This window comes from Mycteria americana, chromosome 21 (assembly GCF_035582795.1).
Source record: "Mycteria americana isolate JAX WOST 10 ecotype Jacksonville Zoo and Gardens chromosome 21, USCA_MyAme_1.0, whole genome shotgun sequence".
In the NCBI taxonomy this organism is placed as follows: Eukaryota; Metazoa; Chordata; class Aves; order Ciconiiformes; family Ciconiidae; genus Mycteria; species Mycteria americana.
The window spans coordinates 826,066-848,025 of record NC_134385.1 but is presented as its reverse complement, the minus strand read 5'-3'; the positions used below and the strand labels follow the sequence as shown (position 1 = coordinate 848,025).

General features: G+C 47.7%; 3 protein-coding genes across 3 annotated transcripts; 1 reads left to right on the top strand and 2 right to left on the bottom strand.

The window, feature by feature from the left end:
* Positions 1–2,059: 2,059 nt before the first annotated feature.
* On the bottom strand, positions 2,060–4,715 carry SNIP1 (Smad nuclear interacting protein 1). Its single transcript, XM_075522321.1, has 4 exons — positions 4,477–4,715; positions 4,292–4,388; positions 3,123–3,712; positions 2,060–2,455 (listed from the first exon to the last, which is right to left on the bottom strand). The coding sequence occupies exons 1-4, from the start codon at positions 4,653–4,655 to the stop codon at positions 2,191–2,193; spliced, it is 1,131 nt and encodes a 376-aa protein (XP_075378436.1). The 5' UTR covers positions 4,656–4,715; the 3' UTR covers positions 2,060–2,190.
* A 133-nt stretch (positions 4,716–4,848) lies between these two features.
* DNALI1 (dynein axonemal light intermediate chain 1) lies at positions 4,849–9,024 on the top strand. The gene is made up of 6 exons (XM_075522286.1): positions 4,849–4,948; positions 5,026–5,156; positions 5,249–5,418; positions 6,287–6,465; positions 6,747–6,911; positions 8,428–9,024. The coding sequence occupies exons 1-6, from the start codon at positions 4,868–4,870 to the stop codon at positions 8,461–8,463; spliced, it is 762 nt and encodes a 253-aa protein (XP_075378401.1). The 5' UTR covers positions 4,849–4,867; the 3' UTR covers positions 8,464–9,024.
* A 422-nt stretch (positions 9,025–9,446) lies between these two features.
* On the bottom strand, positions 9,447–21,523 carry GNL2 (G protein nucleolar 2). Its single transcript, XM_075522285.1, has 16 exons — positions 21,329–21,523; positions 21,161–21,245; positions 19,812–19,906; positions 19,157–19,296; positions 17,858–18,042; positions 17,297–17,363; positions 15,821–15,979; positions 15,140–15,253; positions 14,217–14,345; positions 13,388–13,492; positions 13,119–13,277; positions 12,868–12,975; positions 12,082–12,515; positions 11,333–11,412; positions 10,512–10,609; positions 9,447–9,627 (listed from the first exon to the last, which is right to left on the bottom strand). Exons 1-16 carry the CDS (start codon positions 21,390–21,392, stop codon positions 9,478–9,480), a joined length of 2,172 nt encoding a protein of 723 aa, XP_075378400.1. The 5' UTR covers positions 21,393–21,523; the 3' UTR covers positions 9,447–9,477.
* Between the last annotated feature and the right edge of the window lie 437 nt (positions 21,524–21,960).

The window sequence follows — 21,960 nt, the reverse complement described above, 5'->3', positions numbered from 1 at the left end:
CCCCGCGGCGAGTCCGCCGCGCCGGCGGGCCGGGAGCCCCGGTACCGGGCAACGCCGCGCCGAGAACGAGGCAGCGCGGCTGGAGGCGCCGGTTCAGGCTGCGGGGCCGGGGCGGCGTCGGTGTCCGCTCCCCCCCACTTCCCACCGCCAGCGGGGTGCCCCGGTCCCGCCGGCCCTGCCCCGGCACCGGCCGCGCACGGCAGCTCCGAGCGGGCGGAGGCGGCCCCGAGGCAGCCCCGGGCTGCGGGGGGCCTCGCTCCGGCTGTTGTGCCGCCGGGGGGGGTCTCACAGCTGGCGGCGGGGCAGGGACGGGCACGGGCACGGGGCCCGGCTGCTGGCCCAGAGAGGCGAGAGGGTGCCTTGGCTGCCTTCGCCATCCCAGCCCCGAGGGTCCCGCTCCCTCGTGAAAAGCAGCCCCCTGGAGCAGGTCACGTCAGCGTCGGGTACGTTTGTCTGGTTCAACCGAACCGTTTTCAGCTAGCGTTCAAGCCTCTACTAAATCACGCCAGTCGAGAGGCCCTGCAGTGAGCGAGACTCGAGGGGCCAGTTCGCCTTCCACGGCACCGATCATCTCTGGCTCCCACCACGCAGCGATTTCACATCTCAGCGTGAACCCATCTGCCTCGGTGCAAAGAGCCTGGACACAGAAGAAGCCACCCGGGCCACGCTCCGGTAAGAGGGGTGCGAGCAGAGGGGTGCGACACAAACCCGCCACAGCCTCTCACGTATACAAATCATGCACTTTTTTTTTTTTTTTTAAACTTATCTGCTGTCCTTAATACTGACGTGAGTACTGAAAGTTCATCTATTTCAAGGAACGTAAAAGAAAAAAAAGGGACGCTAGAAAAATATTACGACTAAAAGTAATGAGGGCTAAATTTACAAATTCTTTATTTAAAAACCCCTAGAGTATATATAAAGGAGATCTTCCCAGTCAGAACTCATTCTACCTACTGTTGAAAACCTACATCAATGCCCCATATTTACACCATAAATGTTCTACCCTGTGTATACAATATGCAACCCTTGTATACACAACGTATATACACAGCAGGTATGAATAGCTCGTGACCACAGAACAAACATCCAGGCAAATTAGTAAACAGTGTGGAAAATACACATTTCTTATACATAAAGCAACGGGGAAAGAACATCCAAAAATACGCAAGATGCAAGTACTTGGCAGTGAGTGGAATTGGTTTTTCTCTTCCTAAAGCATAGTTTTCTTTTCCAGGGGAGAAGATTATTTTAAACAAGTGACTTGTAGAACTTTTTTTATAAAAAGAAAACTTAAATAGTGCAAACTCTGGTTAAAACATGTCACTGCATAAAGGGTGTTTATGCGTAATACAAACAAAACCAAGGAGAAGTTACTCACGGGGTAGGGGTGGTATCAGAAATAGAGGCCCCAGCTTCAGACCCGGACACTCAACACCAGCAACAGTTTCAGCAGCGTACATTGGAACACTGGCCTAGACCTCAGCCCCCAAATCACAGTATCCTCACCTAAAATCCCAGGAAGCGTTTAACTTCTATTTCAGATTACCTCGTGATTTTCAGGCAGCGTATTCCAGCGAAACGCCCCTCCCTGAAAGTGATCACAAGGCAAACTACCTACCCAAAGCCTACAAACACAAGAGGGGCTTGGCAACATTTCTGCCTTTTTAGCAGCGAGCCGGGTAAATTCTCCTGTCTAGAACTCTAACAGGCAAAGGAATTTGGCAAACCCTACCAAACAAGACGCGTTACAAAATGCATCGGGTTACTTTCTAACTAACATTTCCCTTAAGTAGCAATTTCAAAGGGCTATGACAAAACAGTTAATAAAAGTAATTGTAAATATGCCAGCGCGTTTCACATCGTTTCCTAGAAGAGGACAGTCTTTCAACACTTGTTGCGTACTTCTGGCATCAGAGCATTCACATTCAGGTGCTCTTTTGCTTGTTGGGGGGAAAAAAGAAAAAAGAAAAAAAAAAAAAAAAAGCTGTATTTCCTGATATGCCGAACTATCAAAGATGAATAACCAGTGAAGTCCCCCAAAATCAACTACGAGAACAGATCAGCAACAGAAAAAGGACTTTAAGGCAATACGAGGCATCAGTGCTGCGATGCTCCGATGTTTACATCCCAATGCACGTTCAACTGCAAAGAATTTCTCTCCCCTGCCCCCCCTAATTTCCTCCTCATCTGTTAACTGTCAGACTCTTCCTCCTTCTCCTCCTCATCATCATCGTCCTTTGTGTTGGCCTCAGATTTATCTGAAGACTCATGGAGAAGAACATATTCCCTGCTACTGAACCCAAACTTCAGTACATCCTTTTCCTTCAGTTCATAGTAACGCTGAGGTTCAATCCGCTGGTTATTGAGAAAAGTGCCGTTCCCAGAGCCCAGGTCGATGATGTAGGGCCTTACTCTGCGGCCAACGGTCCCATCAGCACGAGTGTACTCCACAAGCCTAGCAAAACAAAAGACACCGTTTCAATCACAACAGCGAGAGACAGAAAACATACCCCAACAGCAGACGAGTTTTCCAACACCTGAGCCCCAGTGCAGTTAATACGTATCTGTACTTGCAGAGATCTGAACAACTCTGAGGAGAGCAATGAGAAACTGCGTGAGACTGAGCAGATTCCGACAGACTGCATCACTTTGTAAAACTTGTGATGATGTAATACGCAATTCCTACCACAGAACAGATGGCTGTTCCCTAAGAGAGCATCTTTGTCTTCAGCAGCAGGCCACCCCTGCTGCTTCAGAGGAGATCAGCAGACTTTGTTGTGAAAGACCAAATGAAACAAACCTCTCCTTGAAATGCCTTTACTGCCAATTACACCTGCCGGTTTATTCCAATTCAGATACACAAGCAGTTCTGTGTTTAACCCTGCTGTGTTATTTATCTTACTAAAAGGCTGCTTGCGGTTAAGTGAGAGGAATTACAGATATTTTTGATTACTGCTAGGATGATATGCGGCAGTCAAACATAAATTCCATCTCTCTCTAACGTACTTACAGCAAACTCGTACCTCTCAACTGCGCGTATCCGGGGTTTGTTTGTTTGGGTTTTTTTTCCTTCAGAAGTTCCTGAATAATCCTGTTTCACCAGCAGGCAGAGCAATACTTACCGGTACTGAAACACAGCATGCTGCTTTGAGCAGGAGGGATGGTCAATTGGAATATCTGCGATTCTGCGGTGCCTGCCCAGAAGATAAGCGCTCTGCCTGTGAATGTACATGACTGGGAGAAACTCATCATTTTTGAAAGGATAGAGGCGCCATCGCTTCTTCGGAATCCGAGCTTCGGGGGGCTCGCTGTACTTAATCACAACACCTCGGAAAGTGTTGGTATCCTCCAGAAGCGCACCAGACAGTTCAAAGCTTGGCTTCTCTTTGTTTACAGAAGCTTTTTCTTTAGGTTTGTTATCAGATTGCCCGAGTTCTGGATTCTGGTCAACGCCAGTGCCTTCGTTATTTTGTCGATGCTCTCGTCTTCTCTCGTTATAAAACTCCCTCTCTGCTTGCTGCTCACGGATGTTCTGAACATCCCGCTCTCGCTCATGGCCTCGGACTCCAGGCCTTTCGTTCGGATTCTTCCTTCTGTCTGAGTGGTCTCTGTGTCTATCTCTGTCACCACTTCTCTCTCTCCTGTGTTCTTGTTCTGATGGGTATCTCTGCTTTCGCTCCTCGTTTCCTCTACGACAATAATCATCTCGCTCCTGTAATGAAGAATCGCTTACAGTGACTGTAATACAGAGGCGTACTCAGACTTAGAACGAAAGAGCAGTGAATCTACCTCGGCTTTTAAGAAAATCACAATCCTACCCATGGAAAACGCGTACTTGGACGTGTTGTGCGCAGATCTACCAGAGCGAGAGACACTTATTTCCTTGCCAAGCTATTTAGATTCCTACAATTTGCACAGAACAAAGCAAGATCAAGAAAGAGGGCGATGCACCGTCTGCTCTGGGCCCATGAAGGAGCTTGCAGGGACAGCTAAGTGCCAAAGGCTGGGTTCTCAACACGCGCAAACACCCGGTCGCGTACGGCAAAGCCCGAGGTGGGCAGCGCGAGCTACGGAACTGCCCACAGGCTCCCGTCCCGTCCCGTCCCTTCCCTTCGGCGACAGGCGAGAAGGACCGGGGGGACGAGCTGCCAGCTGAGAAGGCGTTTTTCGTACCTGGCACGGCCGAGTCTCGCCGGAGCAGCCGCGGCGGGGGAGCCAGGCAGCGCGCAAGGCCCCGCTAAGGCCTCGGCGGGCAGGGCCGGGCCTCGCGGCTACCGACAGCGCGATTTACCTGCTTCACCTTCACGGCGGCGTGGTGCGGGCTGCGGCTCCTCCTGCCGCGCGGGGACCGGCTCCTCCGCCCGGACTTGCTCTTCCTCTTGGGCGATCTTGAAAACAGCGAGAGGAGGGGTGAGCCAGCGGGGCCGCGGCCGGGCCGGGCGCAGCGCGGGGCCCGCAGCCGCCGGGCGGCCCTACCTGCTGCTCCTGCCGCGGCTGCCCTGGCGCGGCCCGGCCGGGCCCCGCCGCTCCTCGGCCGGCGGCGACTGGCTGCCCCGCGCCGAGCGGGAGGCCGAGCGCCGGGGGCTCCGCTTCTCGGCCTTCACCGCCACCTCCCGCCGCCGCCGCTCCCGCCGCCGCTCGGCCGCCGCCTCCATGGCGCCGCCGGCCGCCACAAAGGGAAGTGCGCGCCGCTTCCGGCCCGCGCGCCGCCACCCGGAAGCGCTTCCGCCGGGGACGCGCCGCCGCGCAGGCGGCCGGCGCCGCGCGAGGGCGCCTCTGCGCCTGCGCGAGGGCGCGCCGGCTCCGCGCACGCGCCCTCCGCACGGCGGCCGCCGCCGTCGCCATGGCGACAACGGGCGCCGCCGCCATGATCCCGCCGCCGGACTCGCTGCTGCGGTACAACCCGCCGGTGCTCGTCAGCCGCCGCACGGAGAAGCGCTCCCCCGGGGTGAGCGGCGCCGGGCGGGCCGGGGCGCCCGCGGGCCGCGCCCCGCCCGCACCTACCGCGCTCTGCTCTCTCCGCAGGCCCGCCCGCTGAAGGCGACGCTGCCGCCGCCCGCCCCGACGGGGCCCGTCCCGCCGCCGTCCCGGCCGGCGGCCGCCGCCCCGTCCGCCAAGCAGCCGCAGGAGATCCTCAACGCCATCCTGCCGCCGCGGTAAGCGGGGCCGGGCCCACCCGCGCCTGGCAGCGCCCGGCCGGGCCCGCGGCCCTCCCCCCTCCCGTAACGGCGGGTGCTTTTCCCGGCAGGGAGTGGGAGGAGGAGAACCAGCGGTGGGTGCAGGAGGTGTCCAGCGCGCCCGGCACCCGCCTGGAGGTCATCCAGCTGCAGGAGCAGCTGGACCTGCGGCTGCAGCAGAGGCAGGCGCGGGAGACCGGCATCTGCCCCGTGCGCAGGGAGCTCTACTCGCAGTGCTTCGGTCAGTGCCCACAGCGGCAGGCGCACAAAGCGTGGCTCCTCACCCACACCCTCACCCCGCCGGGCTGCGGCCCCCAGATCCCCGTCCCGCTCAGCGCTCCTCCGCCCAGAAGGCTGGACGCAGCCTCGGTCCCCGCCGGGCAGCGCTGAGGGGTGCCGGCAGGGGAGGCTGCGCGGGGCAAGCGTTGCTCTTCCAGCAGCCGCGCCGCACTTGCCTTCCCTGTCGGCCTGCAGCGCTGGGGGCTGGCGTGCCCTCACACCCGCCTCCCCTGTCAGCTTTTATACAGAGCATTGTACAGCGTCTTGTTTACAGCGTCTCGTGTACAGCGTACACTCAGAAGCCGCGTTGTACAGGTATGCTTACACACGCATAACAGTAAAAGGTGCAAAGAAGCTTAAAATTCTCTTAGTTGTACTTAACCCCAACAGTTAATTTAAAAACTTAAAACACTGTGTAACTGTTAAGCACTCTTACACACTCTGATGACGTGGTGTTGGTCTTCCAGCTGTAAGAGATTGTGCTCAAACAAATGACAATTCTCTGGAGGCTCTTGACTCTTCTGGAAGCTTCCCGATAACTGCAAAAAATCATTACAAGTTCTGAGGTGTTTGCTGTTACAGCTTTAGTGGAGCAGTATCACTGTTGTTACCATAGGTTCTGTACCACCATACCACCACGCTGCTTCTATTTGCTAGCACTTGATGCTATAGCTGTAACGTAACAAAAAGAACAAAATTGTGACTATCTCCAGTTTGTGGTGCAGAGAACAGGTAAAAGACAACAAGCTCTGGACCCTGTGTGTACCCAGCAGTCGCAGATAAAGGTACAGCAGCTACTCTAACTAGACTGTTGTACCCTTTCTTTAAAGATGAACTGATCCGTGAAACTACAATTAACTGTGCAGAGCGAGGACTGTTGCTGCTTCGAGTCAGGGATGAAATCCAAATGACAATCGCTGCTTATCAGACACTGTACGAGAGCAGTGTTGCATTTGGCATGCGGAAGGCACTACAAGCTGAGCAAGGCAAATCTGACATGGAAAAAAGAGTAAGTTGGGCTGTTAACCCCATAATGTAGTTTCCTGCACTTGATACAGCGTGAGGATATTACACAAAATTTTTTATGAAACTATTTTGGTTTCCACTGGATGGCAGTAAAGATCACCAAAATACTTGTCTTACTGTTTTCCTAGGGCTTAATTGCACTTCATAATTACCTGCTATTATATCTGCAACACTTTAAAGACTGTACAACATACCACTTTGTCCCATCTTAACTGAAAATTTATTATTAACCAACAAAACTTGAGATCTGTACTCTCTTCCAAGATTGCAGAGCTGGAAGAGGAAAAGCGGGAGCTGGAAAGACAAGTGAGTGAACAGAAAGCTAAATGTGAAGCTATTGAAAGACGTGAAAATGAAAGGCGACAGACAGAAGAGAAGAAACACACTGAAGAGGTTCAGTTCCTGAAACGAATGAATCAACAGCTGAAGGTTAGTAAAAAACCCCACAATTCCAAACAGTAATGGTAAAACTCCTCGTTTTGTAATTAGATAGACAAATAATTTTCTCCTTACAGTTTTCAAAGTGTTACATTTATGATGCATTTGTATTAATGTTCCACTTTCTTTAAATTCTCAGTGAAATGGGAAAATAGCATTTTGCATTCTCTACTTCCTTGCTCAGGCAGTAATTGTTCATCACTAGTAAACCCCATGATGCAAACAGGTCAGATGAATTCAATTATAGTCATACACACATTTGCCAGGGAGAGATCAGAATTTGTTCAGAAAATGATAAAGTGTTACAGTCAGCTGGAGAAGAGCAGATGCATGCAGCTGAACCCCAAAGGCAGAGGCTTCAAACTTGACTGATACCCCAGGAATCTATTTCTGCACAACTTGATCGTAAGGTTATCGCAGTTAGCACCCCTTCTCGACTACAAAACAGAAAATCTAGAGAAGGCAAATTTCTTTGCTGTTGGCCATTAAAGTTGACTGCCTGATAACAAGACACACCACTTAACATGAAATATTACCTAAAAAGAACAATTGTGTACTTATGCAGTAGGGACTGCATAATTACAGGAGTGATTTTGTGCATGCTGCTTTGGTGAAAACAGAGCTTCTGCTCATTACTCTGCTTTTGAAAGGAAAAAATCCCACATCTTTTGAGCAAAGAAAAAAATGTTACTATAAACAATGTTAAATGTTTCTGGCTACAGCTAAAAACATTTCCTTTACACTGAGCTGCTTTCCTTATCTTCACTGTTCCTACAGTTTCTCCTTTCTAAACCACTAATGTCTTCAGGCCATCTTGAAGTGTTTTAGGGCACAAAATGGAATAACTCTTAGATCCAATACGCGCTGCCACTGAATCCATGTTTCTTCCTTGAAGTACAAGTATTCTAACACCTGTGCATGTACCACTGTTGTAGTTCATTTTGGTGGCAGCTCTAGGAAGAAGACAACCTAAGGGTCCTGGAAGCTTCATGCACTAGATGCTCCCTAAGCATGGGTAGCTCTCCGATCAGTCTACTAATTGGGTGTCAAGTTGTCTCAGGAACTGAAAAACTTGCTGTTCCCAGCTACTTCTGTCCCAGAATCAGAGTTTGTGTTCCAAATGCTAGAGTGCCAAATATTTAATTTAGCTAACATAGTCCAGCCTGAAATCAGAATTCAGACCACTGTTTCAACAGCTTTTATTTAATTTCCTCTTCAATGCTTTACATTATAAAATGAGTTTTTCGTTGTACGGAACCAAGGCCAGCTCTCTTCTTCTCAGAATGCAACAAGTGTGTATGCCAAGAATGAGAAGCTAATTTATAAAACATGTAGTAAGGAATGGAATAGCTAGGGAAAAAAACCCTGGCCTGCTTCTCTTGAAGTATTGCAGCATCCCTCAGCTCCTTGCTTTGAATATCTAACAGACAATTTATCACTTTACAGCAATGTGGGTTTATTTTTTAGGTTGAATCTAATTTGACTTACTGTCTCATTTGTTTTTCAGGCCCAACTTGAAAGCATCACTGCACCAAACAAGTAGATTTTTTTTGTTGTCCTCCAGGCAGTGCTCAGAAAAGCTGTCGGAGCAAGAAGTTGGCAATTAGTGACAAGGATTTGTCTTCATAAAACAATCTTGAATTTTCACTTACCGGTAACTGAAGGCAGCGTAATTGTATTATTTCTTTCTTTTTCCTCTTGAAGATTTGAAATTCAAGAGCTTCATTAATTACTGCACCGTCTTTCAATGCCACCTCAGCATTCATCTCCTCGAACAGTGAACCTGTCTGGGACTTGCCTCTTGGCAATATGCTAGATGACCTTCAAAGCAATAAACTAATAAATGTTTTTATATGCAAGCACCTCTGTATTATTACTTTGAAAATGTTGTAGAAAATTCAGAAACAATATACGAAGTGTCTACAATAAATACAAGTCCCATTCAGGAAGAATCAAATTGCAGGTAGTTCTCGGACAGGTGTTTGGAGGGTATTTCCTTGAGCACGTGCAAGTTGGTGTTAATTGTACATCAAAATCCCTTCTCAGAACTGTTAATAGTAACCTAGATGAGCAACACCTAAGCTCTCTACGTGGTTATTTCTAATGAAACAAAGGGGTATAATACCACTGCAGCATCACTTCTCAGTGGAAGCAAATGAAGGTACTTGAGGTACCTGTGTAACTAGCTGGTTATACATCGCAAGCAGACATGGGAAAGATAATTCACTGTAGTCATATGAAAAACTCCATAAAGCTAGTTTCCAGAAAAAAAAAAAAAAAAAACCACCACAAAACAAGCCCACCACCACTGAGTAACACTTCAGGATATGTTTTACCAATGCAGTGTTTACTGGCCTTAGATGCTGATGTGGAAATACCATGATCTCCCAACTGCATAAAGAACTTTCAGATGATGCAGAAACAAAGAGTGAGATGCTACTCCTGGGAACAAGACAGACAAGTCAAACTAGGCTTTGAATGGGAACTACAAGTTTTATATTAAAAAAAGCCACCGCATACTAGAGCTGTTTTATGTAAAATTTAATAGAATAAGCAGTTATTGCTTATGTTTGTATTTTTTGTGCTTTGATCTTTGTCCCTCCAAGCCAATTTTTTTCTTGTTCTTATTCTTATTTTTCACGTTGTGAGTTTCATAATACCGGACTCCGACTTTCTTGGACCGCTGCTGCCTCTCAGCTCGTCTTCTCTGTAAATACACACAAAACACATTAGCAAATCCACAGTATCCATAGCCTGAATTTGTTTGCATTCTTTCAAATATTGTTCACTTTGCATTCCACATGCCTTAAGTAAAATAAATAATTTCAAATAAAACATTACTGATGTGAATATATGGACATCTATATGGAATCGACCCACCCATGCTCTTAGAATGTTACGGAGGAAGATACCCTTTGATCTTTACAAAAGTAGTAAACAAGATACAAGAAGCAACCTGATGTGCATAGTCACGTAAGAGGTCTTTAACAGAAGACGTGACAGAACATTCATAAACAGAACTCAGGCTTCCGTTCCCCTCTGACAGTCCTAACAGTCCACAGCAACGTTCCAAGAAGCCCTTGCTGTACAAGTTTGCTTACAAATCACTTTCAAAGTCCTACAGACAATTTCACTTGGTATTTAAGTAATTCTAGAAGAATTGTTTAGACTTGACTAACATGAACAGAAAATAGCAGCAGCAGCTTTCTTTGAAGACAGAATAGTACTGCCCATCTAGTTCCAAATTCTGCCATCTCCCAGCATTTAGACCCCTGCTCTCTAACAGCATCAGCGGGCAAGCCAACACTGAAAGCAGAACAGTTATCCACAAAGGATTCTCCCCTTAACACTCTTTCTGTCATGGTTACCTGCTGGAACCTTTTATGGGTCCATGCTCAGCTGTCACATCTCACGTCAGCAGCAAGCCACCCTGTCTTCACATTCCCCCTACCTCAGCTACAGTCCCTGCACTCTCCCCTTCCTACTAGTGCCCAGTCTCGAACCTCTTAAGTGATAATGAGCAATTTATGTATAAAAACAGCCAGCTCTCTTACTCTGCTCATTTGTTTTACTACAAGAAATCACACTTACTTCTTTGGATGTAAGTTTCTTGCAAGGCTGTTTACCCGAATGGTCGTCGTCATCATCATCATCATCATCTGCTTTCCTTTTTCTTTTCTCTGTGCTGCCTGCAAACAGCAGAGATCACATACTCGGGCATCTTCCAAAACACCCATCTGTTTGCAGAACTTAAGACTGGGACACCATCCCATCTACTTCAGCAAAGCATTCTTTTGGTTGTATTTTAATAGCTTCTACCAAAACAACACGCATGTTTCTTACCAGAGGATCACTCGCTGTTACTATGAAAACTGCTCTTGAGAAGCAGATTGCTCAAAGCCCCATGCAAGTCCAGAAGAATTTCATAGTCTTGTCAGAATAGGGTTCTCCCATGTGATTTTGCCTTTAATCAAACTTAGGATGGAAACTGAAGCCACAGACTCTTGAACTCACAACAGTAAAACCTATAGCCTGAAGTAGCTCTGTGCTTTTATAATGTCATAAAACCCTTCCACTCCCTTCTGTGTAATATTACACCATGTGGAACGAAGTTGCTCAGACTGCAATCTGCCCATAGCCCCGTTCTTTTGGAAATACAACATTTGTCTCCGCTTTACCCTCATTCACTAGCAGAAGGACACATCTTACTGTCCAGACAGGTGTTCTACAGAAAGGCTGCAGCAAGGTCATCAGGCAGCCCTTAGGTTAGCTATGGAAATATTTAAATAGCTTTAGGGGATAAAGGACCTGCAATCAGGAGCTAACGAACACTTCTCCCCCTAACTCCCTCTCTTCTCTTGCTTATGGGATTTCCAAATGTAGATTAAGAACATCTACTAATCTTGTTTTACCTCTGTCTTCAGTTTCTTTGGGTTCTTCAGACTTCTGCATGGATTTTGCAAACACCTTTTCACTCAGCTGCTTAGGGATTCTACAAAAGATAAAATAAGCAATAAAAGAATGTCGTAACACCAAACGTAACCATCTCCGAGAAGTGATCAGTCTCCAATAGATCCCAGTAGCCTGGCAGCAGCAAAGCCACAGACTTTGCACCTGAAAACATATTACAGTAATCTTGTCTCTGGAGTTACTGGGCTTGCGCACTGCACAAAGGAACAAAATATAACAATTTTGGAATCTTAGCCCTCACAAAGTTGGTGGATGAGCTTTGCTAAAACTGGGCCTAATGTATGAGCTAGGATAGTCTTGTACATGCATGGAGACCCAGCTGGCACATCCAGGTAGAACATTAGCCTTGGTATTGCTCAAGAAAGAACCCAACACCAAGGAGAGATGTAATATTGCTACCCAGAATACCAAGAGATCTCTAATCCATAGCTTAAGAGGCAGCTTTCCAAAAGTGAGAACATTTTTAGTGATGCTGGTAAATGGGACTTCTTGGGATAATCTTTCAAAAACAAACTGCTGCTTAGCCAAAGTTCAAATATTTTTGGGTAAACTAGATAAGCTGTGGCACCTTGTACATGGCAACACCAAGGAACCAGTCAAGCAAGTCATGAATGGAGTGAAACTACAGCAGAACCACATTAACCCTTTTCCCCCCTGCGAAATATTTGAGTTGCTGAACAGATTCAGATACCTTATTGCTGAGAATCTCTTGGCTTTGGCTTTATCCAGAAATTTTTTGTATTTTGCAATCTTCTCCTCCAAAGCCTTAAGAACTGCCTTAGAGCTCTCCCTGACACCTGGTGCAGCCAACTGAGATTCCTCCTCTACTGCATCTTGATGTTGCTCATTTTCCTCTTTCTCCTCTTCCTGCTCCTCCTCTCCAGAAGAATCACTGTCTGTTTCATCAAAGCCTGGCACATCTACAGGAACCAGGTCTTCTTCTGAGAACTGAGGTGCCACATTAATCCTCCCAAAGTTCTGCCGAACATGTGACATGAGTTGCTTAATTTCAGTGTCTGTATTATTCTTCTCTTCTGCTGGCTCCACACTTGATGCTACAGACTCAGAGATTTTCTCCTCATTATTATCTTGGCTTGACGTCATAGCTACTTCCAGTGCAGGAGGCTACAAGAGAGAGAGTGTAATGGATATATTATCTACAAAGTCTGTCCTGTCATCTCTGAGAACAATTTCCATTTTATCTCTTTGGGAAAAGCCCAAGATGACAGGCTAATGATGTCATTATTACTGACATTCCTGGTAGTCAGACGATTGTAAAGTGGCTCAGACATCTCTGTGAAGAGCACTGCTACCTGGTCCTCACCAAATTCAAGTGAGTGTCACCTGAATCACCAGACTTGGGCAGAGCCCAAGACGTGCACTACCCAAGTTACATGGCACTCTGGGAAAAACAACAGTGAATACCATTAGGAAACTGAATATGTGAGAAGAGGAGGCACGAGCATCACATTCTCACCTGAGGACGTGTTTCTGCATTCGGTGGCTTCACAAAGAATGGAATTCTGCCTCTCTGCCAGTCATTGAGAACCATCTTGCTCACAGTTTGTATGTCAGGCTCACCACCCTGAAAGAACCCAGTAACAATTTATGTCCATGTTTGCAGGGCACAGCACCTATTTCCTGTAAGCAACAGAAACATTCCTATTTCCCATGTTCAGTAACAGACCACATGCTCTTCCAGCCTGCAAATGCAGAAAGTTGTCACACCTTTAGCAGTTTTCCAGTCCTAGAAGCAAGTTTCTCAAGGAACTCTTCTGCATCCTTCCAGGAATCAATTTTGTACGTCTTTCTGATGTATTCTGGTTTGGCTCTTTCCAGCACGGCACTAATATGATCTTCAGGGCTCTTAATCTTTTCAACTTGAACCTGCAAATGAATGGTAGAACATCAACCCTTTGGAAAGTGTGCACTCATTTCTTTGAACCCATCACATTAACAACAGCAAAGATTTTCCAGCATTTAGTGCAGATACATACCACTCCCTTCAGCACAATGTCTGTTTCTGTGTCTCCAGATGGATAAACTACACCTGGGCAGTCAATGAGAAAAATCCGCCGCATCAAGGTAATGTATTGCCACACCTGAAAGAGACCAGTAGTTCCCCGTGTTACCTCCTTCCACAGACAGCCTCTGTTCTGCTTTTTAAATGCACAGTTCTAATACACAGGAGTCATCTTAGGAACTGGGTATTAACACACAGAAACAGAATATAACTTGGCATTTTCGTTAGCTAGCCAAGATGTATTGCACCTTGGTCCTTCTGTATCAGCCAACACCATCCCTAAGGTTTTGCATCAAACTACTAACTCACAGGACCATGGTGAGAAAACTACAATCATGACAAACTCCGATATTCTGTGGTTTTCCTCTTCCATGATCCTTAACTTCAGTGATATTTAGGAGTAAAATGAACAGACTACCAAAGAAGATTCCTGTAACTTTGTCTTCTTGTTTACTCTCACATTCTTGACGAACAGAATTAGAAAACCAGCACTAACAGAGCCTGACAGCACAAATATACCAAATAATTTGATTCGGGAAAGCACAGACACTGAGTCAGGGCAGCTGAGCATTCAGATCACAGCACTACAGTGCAGGTAGAGTGGGAACTCAGGAATGCTTCCAGTAGCGGTGCTTCACAGCAATGCCTGTCGATCAGCCACTCCTCAGACTCTGGGTCACAGAGCCTGTACAGTTCAAGTGCTAGACTTGAAAATGTCATTGAGCTAATTTTACATGAACTCTGCCTTTGACAATGCACTTACATAATACATTTTTATCTTTAATGTAGGGATCTCTTCCTACCTTTGTTTCACCTGCAATAGGGGCCACATTGCAGACCTTCTTAGACCGTAATGTATTGATCACTGAGCTTTTGCCAACATTCGGATAACCAATGAAACCCACGCTGATCTGTTTCTTGTCAGAGTGTAACTGTTAAGAAATAACACATCTTTTTAACACCTCATAGAGAAAGACAGAATTACTACTACAGTTCTGAACATGTGAGCAGCTACTGTTCTCACTATATTGGAAAGCAAAGGGGACTCCAAAGCACCAGATGAAAAGATGAGATCAGCTCTTTTCTATCGGGAGAAATGTATAAGGGTACAACCAACTTGCCACCCAAGAACTCCAAGCACTGAAGAAAATATTTGCTACTTCAAAAGGAAGATGCGAACCCCTTGCATTCCTTGTTGCTCTAAAATTACTTGTGAACGCCTTATTTAGAAACTGTTTAGGTTGAGAAACCAAGCAAATACAAACAGCAGCTGGGGACAGAATATAGACATGGCTTGACAAGACAGTAACTAATCTAAAGGCAACAGAAGGTGCCCTTCTTGGAAAAATGAAGACACTTAAAAGGAGAATATCTTAATAGAATATGCATCTATGCAGGACAACCAGGTGTGAAATATGTTCCTTTCTTCTACACATTCAAATGAGACCCAGGAGTGTCAACGGGATACTCTTGTCTACAGGAAACCTAGGCCAGGTCAAACCCACTCCTTCTGGATCTCCTCAGTCTGACAAACATTTTGAACATATTTGAAGGAACATTTTCCATTTTCTCTCCAAAGAAGGGAGCTTTATTGATGGAGTCGTTTGCTGACAGAATGCCCATAGGAAAGTGTAGTGAACCCCAAACACTAACAAAACAGAAGACTCCACACTAAACACCCCCACCTTCCCAAACACCACCACAAATCCCCAAAATTGTTCTGTACCTTTCCAAACTGCCTTAAAAGCTGTATGAAAGCACCTTTGCCAAAAGGGTTTGTGAGGCTGGCATGAAAAGCAAGCGTTGGATACTCCTGGGAAAGGACAGCAACCCAGCGCTTCTAAAGAGGAAAACATTACTCGGTTAGGGATCCTGTGCTGCGGAGGTGGTGAAACAATCTGCTTATGAGCAGAAGTACACAGCATCTTCACTTGGGTCAGAAATGCAACTGTCTATGAAAATTGCTATGTAAGAACCTTTGAAGCATTTCACCAACCCAATAGCTAAAAGGACTGAGTATTGTTTTTATAAAAGACAAACAATTTCCCAAAAACGCCTTCACTGCTAGCTAAAACTAATTAGTTTAACAACATAAAGTAAACCAGCTGTGGTGGCTATGGATCTTAAGCGGACTAACATTTAGCATACTCTGGAGACATCAGCTGAACTGTTAAATCCAGACAGAGGAAGTAGAGAATTTGTGGCTGGTGAATGTTGCTCAACTCAGCCAAACTTGGACAGATTTACATTGTAATTGTTACTTTTATAGCAGGCAAGCAGAGAGTTCCCACTGACCCAGTTACATTACACCCTTTGAGACCGGCATGAGGACTGGCAACAGAATTAAAGCAGAGGCTACAAAAGGGACAAAGAAGGTCCAAGGAATAACAGGCAGGACTGTGCTTACAGTAGCCCAGGTAGGAACAAGATCACATTTGTTCAGGACAAAAATGAGATGTTTCCAGTGTTTCTCCTTTTTAAGATAAGATTCCACATGAGGGGAGCGAGTACCCATGGGGTCCCTGGCATCAAGAACTTGAACAACAACATCTGATGAGTCTATCACCTGAAAAAAAGTCACACAGAAGGAAAGGATTTTACAGAAAGAAAGATGTCTGTACTTCCAAAATGAAAACTAGTGGTTTTCTAAACTACATCATTAATTTAAAAACCTTATATCCTTCACGAACAACTGTTACTTCCCCATAGACTAGTAAAGCTCAGACTAATACCCATTGATCCTCCACTCTCTCTTCCCCTAACTCCCCCCCACATTCAGGCTGGACAGCTGAATAGCTTCTACCTGTTCTTAGGCACCAGGAAGATGCTTGTAGCACTTGGGAAAGAAAACACTGTGCCCAAACAGGAAAATTAATTGCTTCAGCAGACAAAACCAATGTTCACCATCCTTTCTGCAGCAATTCAATTCTGCCATTTCATAAAGGATCAGGATAGAAAGTATGTTTTCTGGATCAATATGAAACACACAACCAAGTAGGAACCTGCTGTTAGTCCACTAAGCATCTACAGCAGGGAGCTGTCATTTTGTAACTTGCTTCAAGCCAAGTGAATTTGTTTCACAGCTATTTCCTGCATTTTTGGCAGCGTCTTACTGAAATCTGTTTTGCTCGATCGTTCCCAGAGCTTTTAGATCTAAATGAAAAGGTTTTAAGCTACACTTGGAAATTCAGAGCAAAAAGTCAAGCAATTTCACACCTAACAGTCACTGAGAGTGCACAAACTGCTCTTACAACCCTAACTCATTCTCAGTCTCCATTCCTCTAGCAGTCAAGGTGACTCCCAGGGAACTGAGGGTCAGAGCCCTCCAAAGATGACCCTATCAACGTGCCAGATGTTTTTAGCCTAAAGAAACTTAGGGGCCTCTGACCGGTTCATTTGTGGTGAAGCCCCAGGAAACTAAGAGAAGCTAATACCCTCGCTCTGGCAGTCCATCTCAAGATCATATATTTTAAGGGTGATTGTTCCAGTGGGACAAGAGCTCAGGAATCAAGCTCGGTCAGGCAGAGATTTGAAAATGAATCTCTGCTCTCTTCTACAGCTGGCTTTTCCTGTTCCCATTTAGGTACTGTATCAGTACCTGAAAAAGGGTGTATGGTTTCAAGTCAGTCAGTACAACCAGGCTGACAGGAAAGCAGGCAAGGGAACGACAGGACATCTCTGCATGAAGAAAGTCACTGTCTTAATGTTTCTAAGAAACTTTACAGCAAATTCAATTGTATCGAAGCTTCCCAAACAGAGCAATAAATGGTTTTCAGAGCTTTTCCGATTATTGCTGTATAGGATTTCCAACGCTGTGCTGAAGCACCTGACTTCACAAAGGCCAACAGACATGACTCTGCTGGAAATTATAAGTGTTGCTTACCTTGTAGAGCTCACCCCAGATTCGTTTGGACTGTCCTTTCTTATATATTTCCTCTTGTGCTTCATCCCTGGAAGTGGATTACCAGAGACATCAGCAACCACAATAACAGGGTTACAGGGTTGTCTTCTCTAAAGCCATTTAGCCATTTACAGACAGAAGAGGAGATGTGGCCCAAGTAACAGACAGCTGGGATTTAGCCCCACTCCCCATCCTCTGCCTTCAATCTACCCATCCGCAGAAAGATCCTACAAACACACACTCATTCAAAGATTCCTATCTGCCCACTGGTCAGTTCCCTGTCTAACCCAAACCATGAGTTTGGAGATATTCTGACATGTAACAGAAAATGAATTATGAATAAAGACAGAAGGGTTCCACGGATGCAGCAGTTTGATTAAATACATAGGGACAAACCAGGATTAAATATCCCAAATTCAGCTAATTTCACTTTCCTTACTCCTCATACAGTAACAGCATTGATGGACATACTAGATACTTCTTTAAAAATAAAGCTGGCCTTTCAGAAACGGAAACAACAAATAATTTCTCCTTTCTATCTACCTTACACCAGTGTCTTCCATCACCAGGTCTCGGTCCTTGCCCTGATCATAAGATTCTGATGAGGCTTCAGCATTCTCCACCAGAGACTGCACATCACTTGCCGAAAGATTTGGTCTTTTTCTCTGTGATTTGGGGCCAAATGTTGATTCAAATGTTTCTGTGTCAAGAATGTGAACTCTGGAGGTCTAAGGAAAAACAGGCTGTTAAAAAACCCACAAACACTGTTTTTTTCACTCTCATGACACACAGTGTACAAGACCTTAGTTCAATGCAACTCTACAACCTGTGACGAGTTACAGGCACTTTCCTAACAATGTTTGAGTTCTCTGGCTTAATCTTTGAGAAACATGAGTGGATATTTAATAAGCAACAAACCACACTGCACTTGCCAAAGAACTATGCTTCAGTTCCTTCACCATAAATGATGTCCAATGTAATTAAAGCTACAATGATGAAAATTTCGCTGCTATCTTTGATCATTTCTTATTTTTCTAACAAGTACACAAATCTCGCCAAATTCACAGAGTTTTGTCAGGCATAATTACCATCAAAATTCTAGATTTTTAAAGCCTGTAATGAATGCCAACTTTTCTTGGAACAGCATAAAATTCATTGCTGAAAGAAGTAATTTGTTTTTGTAATGCACATTTTAGTTTCTTGTAACTTTTCCCTTAACTTAGGTAACATTTTTATGACATAAACCTGGAAAGTTTCCATATGAAAAAAATAGCTAGCAAGAGTTCAAAATAACATTTCAGGCATCATGAAAGAAACCTGGTAATAACTAAAACTTGATGTACTAGAAATGAAGGCTGCATGCACAAGAATTTCTGATTCAAGGTAACAAGCACATATTTGAGTTCAAATTCATCACCCGAGAGTGTGTGCAGTGTGAAGCATCCTCAAAAAAGGTCCCTCTGTCACACGAGCTATTAGAAGCATTAGAACATAAGGCGGCAAGCTGCCACACTCATTCTAAGCTGGCACGCCAACCTAGGATGTTTTAGGGTAAGTTTCCTATCAGAAAACGAGAATTTCTAATAAATAATAGAGCTTCTCACAAACTATGGGGAAGTAATACACCGTTTCTTTGCCTTCACATTCAACAGCCACAGTGATAGGCTCTCAAAAACATCCTTCCCCAAGTCATCCACTCCAACTGCCCCTCCCAATGCTTCTAGAACACAACATTTCACCAGGCTGAACAGAGGCAGCACCATCGCCCACAGATAAATAACACTCATGACACCCCTGTGGCCATAACCCAGCCGTCACCCTGTACGGATGAATGATACTCACGTGCGGTTTAATCCGATCGTAGAAAAGGGACATCGGCAACTTTCTTTGCTTCATGACCACTCTGTAAGGATCTTTCATGACGGTTTCCATCTCTTCTTGAAACTTCTGTAGGGATGATTGCTTGATCACGCGAGTATTTCCTGCATGTCGAAATAAATATTGCACCTGACCATTCCTCATCTTAACTGCTTCAGAGACGCCGGGTACACTAACAAAATATTAATACTCCATCTGGAGCCAAAAATACCAGTGACAAAAACCAGAGGAATTTACTTGAGACAAACCCCAAATTAGCATAAGCAAGCCAATCCCTTTCTTGCCCGTCATTTAAAGAAAATGTTAAAAGTATCCCTAAAACACTTAACGTACATAGGCTACAACATACATACACACAGGCAAACCCCAGAAAATGACTGAAGGAGACAGAATAACCACACTCGAGAGGAGCGCGTGGAAAGCAAACGCCCAAAGTACAGGCGCATGCAACGTGTGAGCCCATACCCGTGCCTACAGTCCTTCACCTTCATTACCAGCATCTGTCCCACACAGCACTGAGACAACTCTGAAATAAGCACCCTCCAAACACACAAAGTTCAACAGTTTTTAAGCTTGCTGAGCCTGAAAGTTGAAAAAAAAAACCAAACCCAAAACTCACCAAACCATTTAATATTTGGTTCCACTCTTGCAACTGTGCCTGGTGCCACCGTTGACTGATACTGCAGAGGCTTAATCACTTTACCATGTTTGTTTCTACACAAAAAATAAGAACACGTGTAAATACGCAAGGGCAGCACACACCCGCCCCTCTAGCACTTTTGTTCACCAGACCAGAAGTACACCCACAAAATCCAGAGAGACCCTTCATCTAGAACTGGTGCCCCCGAGATTGTTACCAGAGACGGTACTGCCCATAAAGGCCAATTAACTCAAACACCGGAGCAGAAGAAGTGATGTCAACCAGCGCACGCTCCTAAGTCTCACTCCAGCTTGACCAGACCCTTCGTGAAGGCTGCTTATGTCAAACCAGGAATGGCTTATTGGGGTGCAAAAAGCACCAAAGTACAATTTCCTAGTGAACATCGCCTTCTTCGCTCCTGGGCTCAGGTGGAAACTTTTAATCAGCCCTACCCGTCTACCCATCTGCTGGTGCAGAAACACTCATCATAAGATAATTTCCAAGTTGAGACCTGGCTTAAATTTAGTAATTTTTAAAAATACATATTTCCCAGTCTGCTCTCAAAACAAAGCGAAATCTGGCAAAACAAAACGAAACAGCTAATCTGAACCAGGATTCTCAGAAATGCCCGCGGCATCTACAACGTGGCAGACGCAGATGTTTACGAGGCGGGAGCTGCTCCACAGCCAGCGGTTCTCAAGCGGGGCGAAGGGGTGTCTCTCAGCAAAGGAGCCGTGAGGAAGTCAGGCTCTTCAGGCGTTTTGAGGTGAACTTTCGAGTTATGCCGTTGTTGGAAATGAAGGAATTCTGGGCGTTTTGGGGTTCATGACGTTCCAGTGAGATCACATCAGCTGCTCCGTGCCACCAGTTTCCCAGCTGCGTTCCCAGGGCACGTCGCGGGCTGTCGGAAGCCCACGGGAGGGCTGCCCGCCTCACGGCGTCGCAGACCACGCGAAGCGGCACAGCCACGCCCGGACAGAGGCGTTCTGCCGCCGGAGGAAGGACAGCCGCCCTCGGCGCCGCTCCCTCGGCCACACGGGCCCAACGCCCTGGCGCCTGAGCCCCCGCTGCCGGTCTGCGCCGACAAACGCGCTCCCTGCGCCGCAGGGCCGCGGTCCGTCCCGCAGGGCACGGCCCGGCCCCGGTCCCGGCCGCGCCAGCGCACTGACCGGCGCCCGCTCACTGCCGTGCCCGACGGGAAACCACCCAGCGCCTCCGCCCGGGAGGGCGCACGGAGCCACCCGCGCCCCGCGGCACCGGTAACGGCGGCGGCGGTGGTGAGGCCAGGCCGGTCCCCCGCCGCCTCCCGCGGGCCGAGCCGCGCTCACCTCCGCTCCTTCTGCCGGTACATGTTGAGGCGCCGGATGGTGGCTCGGTCCCGCATGTTGTTTCCTCCCGCGCCCCCCACGCGATCTGCGGAGACAACACAGCGTCAGGCCCGGCCCGGCCCGGTCCGGTCCGAAACGGTCCGGCGCGGCCCGCGGCCCCACACGTACCGGGATTGGTGCTGGCGCGGGAGGGGTTGATGGTGCTGCGGCCCTTGTAGCGTGGCTTCACCATCCTGCCGAGCGAGCCCCCTGCGCGGGGCGGGGCAGCTCACGGCCGGACCGGGGAGAACCGAGAGGCCGCTCCGCCACACGCGCCGCACTGGGCAGGAAGCGGCGGCAGAAGCACTTCCGGCGTGGGGGTCAGCAGCATGACGCACATCCGCTGGTCAGTCTTCCGGCTGCGCAGGCGCGTCAGGTTGCCCTGACAACCACGCGTGCCCCCGGTCGCCAAGGCAACGCGTGGCGTGGCCCGGCCCCGCCGCCCCGGCCCCCCCCCCCCGGGCCCTCCCGGCCCCCCCCGGCCGCCCGCCCCGGCCCGCCGTGCCCGCGGGGCTCCCCGGGGCCTCCCCAGCGCGGGGCCAGGCCGCGGATGCAGCGCGGCCGCAATGACCCGCGCACGGGCGCGGCGAGAGGGGGCGGCGGCCCGTGGGGCCCGCCGGGGCGGCCCGTGCCGCGGGGCGCTCCGGCGCGGCCGGCCCCGCCAGGCCGGGGTTGGCGGGCGGGCGGCTGTCCGGCAGCGCGGCCTGCGGGGCGGGCGGAGGGCGGTGGGCCGCCAGGGCGCCGGCCGGCCCGGAGGGGGC